This window comes from Galeopterus variegatus, unplaced genomic scaffold (genome assembly GCF_000696425.1).
Source record: "Galeopterus variegatus unplaced genomic scaffold, G_variegatus-3.0.2 Scaffold9522, whole genome shotgun sequence".
Classification (NCBI taxonomy): domain Eukaryota; kingdom Metazoa; phylum Chordata; class Mammalia; order Dermoptera; family Cynocephalidae; genus Galeopterus; species Galeopterus variegatus.
This window is the reverse complement of record NW_007735633.1, coordinates 39484-51805: the sequence shown is the minus strand read 5'-3', so window position 1 is coordinate 51805 and position 12322 is coordinate 39484. Positions and strand designations below refer to the sequence as shown.

The 12322-nt window shown below is 37.2% G+C and overlaps 1 protein-coding gene across 1 annotated transcript in view; it reads right to left on the bottom strand.

Moving 5' to 3' along the window:
* Positions 1–12322, bottom strand: part of SLCO6A1 (solute carrier organic anion transporter family, member 6A1) — a gene marked incomplete at both ends in the record, with an annotated part of 63980 nt that overhangs the window by 23221 nt on the left and 28437 nt on the right. Inside the window, 1 exon segment of the mRNA XM_008593686.1 lies at positions 673–817. Coding sequence (XP_008591908.1) covers positions 673–817 — 145 coding nt within the window.

The following is a 12322-nucleotide window of genomic DNA, read 5'->3' as shown; positions in this document are numbered from 1 at the left end:
TCCATTTGCAACCTCTTCTGGAGAACTCATTCTCAATACCTAGTAGAAGTGAAGATGTACACAGTAGCAATTCCCCTTCAATGCCTAAATCTAGATCAACTTTTACGGATATACACAAGGAGATATCAATAAGCCTATTCATTACTGCATTGTTTGGAAGAAAAAAAGTTGGCAGTAACTCCATATCCACTAATAGGATAATGGATAAATTAATGATGGTATATTCATAAAATAGAATCCTATAGCACAATTAAAATGCATTAGACATAGATCAACATGAGTCTGAAGAATATAATTTGATAAGAGAAGTAACACAAGAATATGTAGGAAATGATACATAAATTTCAGAAAGAGATTGTACATAGACAGACACATAAGCAGTAAAGATATGCAAACGTGTGGGAAACCTACACGCTAACATCAGGAGAGTGGTTACCTAGAAGGAGGGAGGAAGAGAAATGGGATCAGGGAGGGATATAAAAGTGCTTACAAGGTTTCATGTGTTAAAAAATATTGATGCAATGATGGCAAAGTGCTATTTTAAAAATTTGATCAAATAATACTTAGGTATATTACTCCTTATATTTTCTGTTTATTTTAAATATTTCATAAAGACATATACAAAAACTTTATACAAAATTTTCAAAATGGCACAAAGAGAAGAAAGTGCACCTGCAAGTGTAGTTGCCATATTGGGTGTTAATATAAATTGATTTTCTAAATATTTAGGCAAAACTTCAGAAGCTCCAATAATAACTAAATATTCCATAGCTTTGGACATCGCTAGGCAAACAAGTACTTGATTCTTAATCAGAACCTGAAATAGAAATGTTACATATCAGTTATCTTAGTTCACTTCATGAAAAGGAATAGACATGCCCATTCATATGTTAATAATTAATCTACAAAATTCACCTTTCCCAATCTAAACTGAAAAATTTGTGTGTGTATATGTATGTATTTATATACATGTATATAATATATATCCAAACAGAAATCTACAGTTCACCAATATACACATATACACATTTCATAAAAGATAGGTAGCATTTGACCATTTTTATTTTAATTTGCTCTTCATAACACCTATAACATTTATTTATGGGCTTGGAAGTTTGTTGGAAAGATTAGGGGGTGGGGGGGCCTTCTTCATTAACCAGGTTTCTATATTTTCCCTTTACTCTTGTATTTTCTTAGCAAGTCTTTTTATTTAATTAAAACACAAAACAAAGAATATCACTTTGTGGTTTGAAATCACAAACACTCGAGGAAAATCACTAGAATTGCAATCAAGATTCTATTATGTTTTACTCCTGGAATTCCACCTACATAAAGTACAAAGTTATTTAAATTCACATTTTAGTAAATTTGTTAAACTTATTCAGAAGCTTTAGGATGTGATGGTTGAACATTATCTATTATACTATTATACTATACAGAGTAAGTAACGTGAAAGTAAATTAGATTAAAATTTTAACTTTCAAACTAATTTCTGTATTAGGTATATATCCTAGAAAGGGATTGCTTGGGCATTGGGATTTAGCATACTTTAGTCTACTATTTCTCCAGGTTCTTCTCCAGAATCTATCAGGTTACACCACCGCCACATGTAAGAGAGTTCCATTTTCTTCATGCAGCAGCTTATACTTTCTAACATTCATCAGACTAATTTCTCTGGTTCAGCATGTCCTTCCAGAACCCCCATCAAGTGTCATAAACTTGAAAAGGCCTTATAACTAATTCAACATAGCAAGTGATGCTGCAGGACTTCTGAAGCTGGGTCATAAAATGTTAATGTGGCTTCCTCTGGGATCTCTCACTCTCTCATAACGCTTGCCTTCAAACTCAGTCACCATGTTGTGAGAAAGCACAGACCAGATGGAGAGGTCATGTGTGGGTGTTCTAGCAAACAGCCAGTATCAAAAGCTAATATTTGAGTAAACAAGCCTTCAGGTGATTCCATCCTCCATACTTTGACCACTCTGAGAGGAGCAAGCCCTGCCCAAATTGCATATTCATAAGCAAAATAGATTTTCTATTATTTTAAGCCACTAAATTTCGGGGTGGTTTGTCATGCAGCAATAGATAATTGGTACACCTCACATAATCACAAACACCTGATATCATTAGCTGGCTTTCAAAATTTCGCCATGCTGGCAAACATAAAGTAGTTCCATAATGCTTTATTTCGTATTTCTCTAATTTCAAATATAACTCAACATTTCTTCACATAATTCTTAGCTATTTGGGATCCTTTTTCTGTGTGTGTGAACTGCCTATTCTTATTTCTATTAGGCTTCCTGGAATTTTTGTGTAGATTTTCCAAGAATTCCTTATTTATTCCAAATATTAATCTCTTGGATTTAGATATCCGTTACCTTCTTATTAATGTTGTCTACAGTTTCCTTCATAAAACAGAAATCCTTGACTTGATATAATCTAATCCATAAATTTTCACTTCATGTTTTATACTGTTGCAATCTTGTTTAACAAACATTTTTCCAACTCTCTGTCACAGAAATATTCTTTCATTTTTAACATTACCTGTTAATCTAATCACATTTTATTACATAATATGAGGTAGAAATCCAACTTCATTTTTCACAAGTAGAGAACAAATTTGCCCTCATATCAACTAAGCAATTATCCTTGCAGTGCCTCTTTTATCACATAGTAAGTTCCTATATGTAATCTATTGCTGAGTTCTTTATTCTGTTACACTGGTCTATTTATCTGTACTGAGGAAATGTTATGCTGTTTTTACAACTATGGTTTTTGCAGCCTGTCTTGATGTGTACTAGACCCCAATGCTCTTTGTTTTAGCTATCCATGCCCTTATTCTCAAATGTAAATTTTAGAATCAATTTGTAATTTACTAAAAAAAAAAATTATTGCCATGCTATTGATTATACTTGCATTGAATTCATAGATTATTTGAGAAAGAAATCACATATATGAAAATAGTCATTTCATCCATTAACATGGTACATATTTCAGTTCATTCAGTCTTATTACTGTTGTATAGTGTTTTAAATTTTTTCATGAAGTTCTTGAATATCTCTGTTAAATGAGTTCTTGAATTATTTAGTTTTGTGATTACTTTTTACTTTATTATCTAATTTTAAATGTAGATTATTTTTCTTGAATATTTGTATTTATCCTAATAGTTTAGTTGTTTTACTTTTTATTTCATCTTTAATTTATATTTATGCTGTTCATTTAGATATAATTTAATTAGTGGATAATAGCTCTTTTGTAGGCCCTTCCAGTGCACAAATGTTTATTTATTCATTCATTAAAAAAAATTATTGAGGACTGAATATTAAGCACAGTTCTTACCCCAATGAAAGTTATAGTCATATTCTATTATTTTATATAAAAATGTCAGTCTGTAGTAACTGCAAAAGGCAGAACAAGGGACAGAAAATCTAGTTTTTCTAGTTTTTTCTTAGTTCTGCAACTGATTTTCAGAGCAAGGATAAGAAAATTACAATCTCTCCATATCTACTTATTAAGGAATATTATATTGTAGTAGATCAATGGTTTTAGGATCACATACAACAGATATTATACTCAATCTCAATTCAGCCTCCTGTATGTATACATATGAGTGTGTGTGTGTTTATGTGTATGTGTATTTAGCATACATGTCTTTGGTAAAGTTACTCATTCTTTTTAATCATTTTCTGTAAAATAAAACAATAATATCTATATTTTGGGTGGTTGTGAAAATTGAATATATGTACAATTTCTGGTACATAATAGGTGCCCAGTAGAGAACACCCATTGGTTTCATAATTTATGAAATCAGAGGATTGCACTAGATTGTTGTTTGCAAACTTTACCATGCCTTACATAATCTGCAGGGTGTAAAACACAGATTGCTTGTCCAGAGTCCTGATTCAGGAGGTCTGGAGTAGGGACTGAGAATCTGCACTTCTAACAAATTTCCAGGTGATGCAGGTGATGTTGTTCTGAGAACCACGCTGAGAATCGCTGCAGTAGACAATTTTTGTGTTTAGGTTCTTTCAGATTAAAACAAACAGACTCTGGTTAATTGACCTGACAATTTATCATAGTGTTATACAGGAAAGTAAGAAAGTCAAAATATTTTCTCAGTAGCTAAACAATTCAGCACTCATAAAATGGACATCATTCAGAATAAGATGACAGCTTATCTTGTCCACACAACAGCAAGTGTTCCATTGCTTTGTCTTGATTGCTTCAAACACATAGCTATTCAGCTTCTTTCTGTCAGCTTATTGTGCATTCATCTACTTCTCTTTTAACTACTGCTCTGAGAACCACGCTGAGAATCGCTGCAGTAGACAATTTTTGTGTTTAGGTTCTTTCAGATTAAAACAAACAGACTCTGGTTAATTGACCTGACAATTTATCATAGTGTTATACAGGAAAGTAAGAAAGTCAAAATATTTTCTCAGTAGCTAAACAATTCAGCACTCATAAAATGGACATCATTCAGAATAAGATGGCAGCTTATCTTGTCCACACAACAGCAAGTGTTCCATTGCTTTGTCTTGATTGCTTCAAACACATAGCTATTCAGCTTCTTTCTGTCAGCATATTGTGCATTCATCTACTTGTCTTTTAACTACTGTTATGGACTGAATGTCCCCCCCAAACTTATTCCCCACTGTGACAGTGTTGAGAGGGTGAGAAATCCTATTATGGATAATTGAAAAGTGAGGTCTTAAAAAGGTGATTAGATTGTGAGGACCATGCCCAAGTAAATGGGTTGATCCTCTGATGGTTTAATGATGGTCATGGGCATGGTCCTGAGGCTTTAAAGGGAGAGGGAGAGAGGAGTTAGCTCTCTTTCTTCCTCTTACCACATGATCTGCCTGCACCTGCTGGCTGCCCTGACACTTTCCACCATGAGTAGAAGCAGCTTGAAGCCTGCACCAGATGTAGCGATCCAAGAATCAGGAGCCAAATAAAACTTTTCTCTTTATAAATTACCCAGTCTCAGGTATTCTGTTATAGCAACACAAAAATTGACTGATACAGCTACTGGCTGTTCTCCCCACATTTATTTCTCCTCAATGGCCTTTACTCTTTCCTCTGTCAGTTTAACAAAGCTGTGTTGTTTGAATTTCTCTCTCTTCCTCCTGTCTATACTTTCCCAAGAAAGAGGAATTGACTAGATTAGTTAGTCACTCTCCAGCAAGGAATCCCTATTGGACATTGTTCTTGAGTTACGGTATTTACTAGGTTTAGGGGGAAATCTAAAGATTGCTCTCTTGGGCTCAAGTAATGAACCCAGACCTAGTTTTGGCTAGGACATTTGGAATAGATGATACAGAGCATGGCAACTAATGCACAAGGAAACACTTCTGGGCAGCTTATTCAGAAAGAAACTGGAAGCATAGCAAACACTAAGAATACCATAGATTCCCTTCCAATATGTATGTCCAGGTTTTCCTATTTAAAAAACAAATCCATTACTTTTCTTAGATATAAATATGGAGGGCAAAGGGGAAGACCAGATATAAATATAAGCATCTACATAGTTTCATGTAATGAACCCAGGCTCAATTCTGATAAGAGCTAATATACACAGGGAAAAATTTAATTAGTGCTGCATAGTAGCAGATAGTTCTATGCAACAGCCACAGTTGGCATTATATCATAATTTGAGTGGCAGTGATTTTTTTCTTAATGTTACATAAAATAACAGTATATCTCACAATTGATGGTGTTTTACATTCAGTGATATGTGGTGTTTTATCTTCTCTGAGCCTCATTTTCTTCAGCTAATAAATTCATATGCTTATGGTACCTTCCTCATATGAATGTAAGATACTTAGATCAGTGCATTGCCCACAGTAAAAACTCAATAAATACATAAATGAGTGTCTACTTGAGATATTTCTGATTAGGGAAAGAAATTGCACCAAAAAATTAGGGGGAAATTTTATAACAATATTTTTCTTTTGTCCTTATAAGAAGAGTGGATAGTTGACTAGAAAATGAGAAAATTTTAAAAGGCTAGTGTGAGGCACTTGATTGACTGAAGGCCTGATACTGAGTGATGGTGAGCATTTTTTCATGGGTTTGTTCACCATTCATATATCTCCCTTTTAGAAATGCCTATTCAGCTTGTTTGCCCATTTTTTAATTAGATTACTTGTTTTCTTACTGCTAAATTGTTCTGAATATTAATCTCTTCATATGTTCTGGATATTAATCTCCTGTCAGATGCAAAGTTTGGAAATTTTTTCTTCCATTCTGTTGGTTGTTTTCTCACTCTGCTAATTGTTTTTTCTGTTGTTCAGAAGCTTTTTAGTTTGATATAATCCCATTTGTTTACTTTTTCCTTTCTTGCCCATGCTTTTAGTGTCCTATTCATAAAATCTTTGCCCAGTCCAGCCTCCTGAAGTGTTTCCCCTGCGTTTTCTTTTAGTAGTTTTACACTTTCAGGTCTTATATTTAAGTCTTTAATCCATTTTGAGTTGATTTTGGTATATGGCAAGAGATATGGGTCTAGTTTCATTCTTCTACATATGGATGTCTATTTTCCCAGCATCATTTATTAAAAAGGAAGTCTTTTCCCCAATGTATGTTCTTGTTGCCTTTGTCAAAGATCAGTTGGCTGTAAGTATGTGGGTTAATTTCTGGGTTCTCTATTCTGTTCCATTGATCCAAGTGTCTGGGTTTATGCCAGTACCATGATTTTTGATTACTATGGCTTTGTAGTATATAGTTTGAAGTCAGGGAGTGTTATACCTCCGGCTCTATTTTTGTTTTGTTTTGTTTTGTTTGTTTGTTTTTTTGTTTTGTTTTGGTTCCGAATAGCTTTGGTTATTCAACATCTTTTGTTGTTCCATATGAACAATAGGATTGTTTTTTCTGTTTCTGTGAAGAATACCACTGGTATTCTGATGGACATTGCACTGAATCTATAGATTTGCTTTGGGTAGTTTGGACATTTTCACAATGTTAATTCTTCCAATCCAAGAGCATGGAATGTCTTCCCATCTTTATGTGTCCTCTTTAATTTCTTTCAGCAATGATTTGTAGTTCTCATTGTAGAGATTTTTTATCTCCTTGGTTAAATTTATTCTTAGGGGTTTGGGGGGTTGTTTGTTTGTTTGGTTGGTTGGTTGGTTATTATTGTAAATAGGCTTGCTTTCTTGATTTCTTTTTCTGCTAGTTTGTTGTTGGAGTATAAAAATGCTACTGATTTTTGCATGTTGATTTTTTATTCTGCAACTTTACTGAAATCATTTACTGAAATCAGCTCTAAGAGTATTTTTATAGAATCTCTAAGTTTTTCTATTTGTAGGATCATGTGATCTACAAACAGGGGCAGCTTGACTTCATCTTTTCCAATCTGGATTCCCTTTATTTATTTGTTTTAATCTTAGTTGATAGCTCTGGCTAGTACTTCCAATACTATGATAAATAGAGTGGTGAGAATGGGAATCTTTGTCTTGTTCCTGTTCTTAACATCCTTTTAAGATGATATTGGCAGTGGGTTTGTCATAGATGACTTTTATTATGTGGAAATATTTTCCCTCTATACCTAATGCTGAAAGTCTTTATTATGAAAGGATGTTGAATTTTGTCAAATGCTTTTTCTGTGTTTATTGAGATGATTATGTGGCTTTTGTTGTTGATTTTGTTGATGGTATATCACATTTATTGACTTGCATATGTTGAACCATCCTTGCATCCCTGGGATGAGTTCCACTTGATCATGGTGTATAATTCTTTTTAATTTGTTGAGACTTGATTTGTGACCTAAGATGTGGTCTGTCCTAGAGAATGTTTCATATGCTGATAAGAAGAATGTGTATTCTGTAGTTGTTGGATGAAATGTTCTGTAGATATATGTCTAGTCCAATTGGTCTAAAGTGCAATTTAAATCCTCTGTTCCTCTGTTGATTTGTTGCCTAGATTTTCTGTCCAATGCTTAGAGAAGAGTGGTCAAGTCCCCATCTGTTGTCATATTGGGGTCTATCCCTTTCTTTAGTTCTAATAGTGCTTGCTTTATATATCTGGGTTATCCAGTTTATATATCTGGGTGCATATCTATTCATGATTGTTATGTCTTCTTGATGGCTAGATCCCATTATCTTTATATAATGGCCTTCTTTGTCTCTTTTTATGGTTTTTGGTTTAAAGTCTATTTTATCTGATATAAGAACAGCTACTCCTCCTTGTTTTTGGTTTCCATTTGCATGGTATATCTTTTTCCATCCCTTCACTATTAGTCTGTGTGTGTGTCTTTATGGGTGAGGTGAGTCTCTTATAGACAGCATATAGTTGGGTCTAGCTTTTTAACCCAATCAGTCAGACCATGTCTTTTGAGTGGGTAATTTAATACATTCACCTTTAGGGTAGTTGTTGAAAGGTACTGTCTCATGCCTGACATTTAATTGATTTTTGTATGGTTGATTTGAATATCTTTTGTTCCTTTCTTCCCCTTTGCTTACCTTTAGTGTTCATTGATTTTTTGACATGATATGGTGTGGTTTTCTTTTTCTCATTTGCATATCTGCTCTACCAGTGGTGTTCATTCTTTCTTGTGTATTCATGGTGGTGATTATCATTTTGGGGGTTCCTGGTGCAGAACTCCCTTAAGGATTTCTTGTAGAGCTGGTTGTGTGGTAGTGAACTCCTGCAGTTTTGGTTTGTCTGGGAAATACACTATTTCCCCTTCATTTCTGAAGGATAGCCTTGCTGTGTATAGTATTCTTAGCTGGCAGTTTTTTTCTTTTAGAACTTTGAATATATTATCCCATTCTTTTCTGTCCTATAGAGTTTCTGTTGAGAAGTCTACTTTTACTCTAATTGGTATTCCATTAAGAGTAACTTGATAGTTTTCTCTTGCCGTTTTTAGAATTCTGACTTTGTCTTTAACTTTTAACAGTTTGATTGCAATATGTCTCAGAGAGGACCTTTTAGGATTGAATCTGCTTGGGGACCTTTGAGCCTGTTAGACCTGGAAGTCCATATCTCTACCAATACCTAGGAAGTTTTCCACTAATATTTCATTGGATATGTTTGAGTATGTTTGAATATGTTTTCAATGCCTTTTCCTTTCTCTTCCCTCTCCTGAACACCCATGATTTGAGTGTTTGTGCGCTTAAGGTGGTCTGCTAGCTCTCTTAGACTTTCTTTTTTTATTATTATTATTCTTTTCTTTCTCCCCCACCGCCCGCCCCACACACACTTAGGTTATTTTGAAAAGACTGTCTTCAAGATCAGAAATTCTCTTTCCACTTGCTGTAGCCTGCTGCTTACACTCTCAATTGTAGTTTTTATTTCATTGACTGAGTCTTTCAGCTCCAGTTCTGCTAGATTCTGTTCTTAAGTTATTTATCTCTTTACATTTCATCCTTCAAGTCCTGCATTGTTTTTCTCATTTAATTTTGTTGTCCAAGTGAGTCTTCTTGTACCTCACAGAGTTTGTCTGAGACTGTTACTCAGAATTCTTTTTCAGACATTTCAAGGGTCTCCTGCTCAATGGGATCTGGTACTTGAGAATTATTGTATTCCTTTGATATTGTCATATTTCCTTGTTTTTTATCATATTTCTAGTCTCTTTACATTAATGTCTAGTCATCCATTAGAGCAGTTGTTTCTTTTATCATTCCAGAGTGGGCTTTGAAGAGAGGTTTCTTCCTATAGATGTGTTTTATATTGACTGTTGTATATGGTATTTTAGTATTTGTTCCAGATAAACACAGCAGTGTAGTCTTTGTGTGGGTACTTCTGCTATATTCAGTGTCTGAATTGTGTGTGTGTGTCTCCATGGTGCACACATTGGGACACTTAGTGATTTTTTACTGAGGTTAGTGACACTGTTGGGATGTTGAGGATGTGGGTGAGCTCTCAATGTCTTGGGTGAAGTACCTGTGTTCCTTGTCACTCTTTGGCTTGGGTGAGTGACCCTAAGTGGACTTGTTGGCTCCCCAGCTATTATCCCATGACACTGATGGGTGCACTGTGGTATACTGGATCTCCCCAGCTTTATGGTTGACCCTGGGCAAGGTTTCTCTTCCCTCATTCCCATAAGCCAAGGCTTCTCCTAGGTCCCTACTTCTTTTCTGGGGGGATGGATTGGTGGTGGCTGGGAATTTTCTTCTGTACACTATTTAGCTAAACTGGACTTCTGTACTCTCCATGTTCTCTGAGTGTGACTCTCCCTGGGTCAAGGCAGGAGTGCTCACTGCACGTGGGGTGTAATTCCCCTGGGGGTAGGGCCACTAGGGCATGGGTCTGTGCTGGCTTACCTCTTTCTCTTGGCTCCATTTGTGACCCTAATATCAATGCATAGGGGCAGCAGGGGGTCCAGCTCATGACCAGTCTGACTGGTGCAGCAGCATTTGTAGTGGTGTGTATGGCTGCTGGCAGTGGCAGCCACAGGAGAAGCAGTGAAAGTGGTAGCAGCGGGGGTTCCATACCCAGCTGGGATGGTTACTGCTTCAGCATCAGCAGGGGTTCCCACACACACATGGGTTGCCTTGTGTGGCAACTTGGGCTGGGGATCCCTTGTACAATAGGGGCTGGCTACTGCAGTGGCATGTGCAGGGATCCCAGTCATTGCTGGTCTGACTGGTGCAGCACTGGCATGGACAGCTACAGAAGTGTGTTGCAGGTGGCAACAGCAGAAGGTCCCGCATCCAGCTGGGCTGGGTATTGCTTCAGTGTTGGCTGGGGATACCAGCTGATCTGGCTGGTGTGAAAGCTATGGTGGTGGTAGCTGCACTGCACATGACTATGGCCCCATGTGTAGCCAGGCTGATTGGTGAGGCAGTTTGCGTGGGGGTCCCACATACAGCTGGTCTGGCTGGTACTATGGCGTGGATGGCCATTGGCGATGGCCACTATACTGAGCGGCAGTGGTTGCCCACACAGCTCAGCTGACTGATGAGGCAATGTGGGCAGGGTTACTGTGTGTGGCTGATCTGGTCAGCCTTACAGCAACTGTCTGGATGTTTACCAGCAGCGGCAGCAGCTGGAGCTATGCTGCAGGTGGCAGCAGCATGGGAAAAGGCAAAACTGTGAGAAGGTGGGCTATGATCCTGGGTCCAGACAATGCCACTGGTGAGTGTGGTGGTGGTAGTGGTGGACCTGTTCTGGTTTTCTTCTGCAGGAGGAACATGTCTTGGGTTCCTCTAGTCCACCATCTTCCCAAGATCCCTCCTTAAATGTTTTTATGCTTGCATAAATATAAAAACATACTTTTAACTGCAGAATTTTTTCCCAAAGTGAAAACGAATGAATTTGAAAATATCTCTTTGAAAATGGAATTGTCCTCCATCTCAGATGAGGCAAATGGCCATAAAAGGTTAACTAGCTGGGCTTCTATACTCTAAAATTTCCAGACCATTGTACAAGACAAGAATTTCAGTTAGTCTAGTAAAGAGACCAATTTGTCCAGACAATTCCTGTGCTCTCATTCATCGATCTTGTCTCTACTCAATTGTTAACGAGATGTTTTAATGTTTGTTTGCATTTTTTTTTAAATCTGAGACCCACACAGGAATATAAGCTCCATTAAAACATGGGTGTTGGTTACAATTGCATCCTCAATGCCTAGCATATTGACTACACAACAAAAACGAGATGAATAAAATATATATATATATAACAATCACTTATATTATATAATAATATTGTATTACTATATTTCGGGCACTGTTCTAAGCCTCCATTGCCTAGGTGATAGGGCACTTGGCAGTTCCTTGCTGAAGTTAGAGACACTGGGCTGGGTTGTCAGGGTTGCAGGTAAGGTCTTGAGTCCTGTTGGGGTGACTTGTCACTCCCTGGCTCAAGTGGGTTACCCATCCAGGATCTGGTGTCCCTGATAGATGCACTGAAGTGCTCTGCAGCTTGTCAGTTTAAATAGGTGACCCTCAGTGGGATTTCTGGGTGTTGAGATTAGTATCTCGGACTTTGAGGGAGACAATGAGGTGCTCAGCAGTTCTTCAACAAGAGTGGGCAACTCAGTGGAGTCACTGGGGTTTCTGGCTGGGCCTTCTACCCCCAAAGGGGGTGTTGGGGCACTCTGCAGCTTGGCAGCTGAAGTGGGCAACACAGGGTAAGGATCCTGTGATCCCAAGAGAGATTCCCCAAGAGTGCTCTGCAATTTCACTGTTGAAGTAGATTGCTCTGTGTGAGGTCTCTCGGTTCGTGGGTGGTTCCCTGCATCCTCAAGAGGGATGCTGAGTTGCTCTGCAGCACCACTGTTGAAGTGGGCTACTCTGGGCAAAGTCACTGTGGTCATAGGTTGTCGGGCCTTAAAAACTAACGCCACCTTAAGTGACATTACAAGTGGATTAACGTGGCA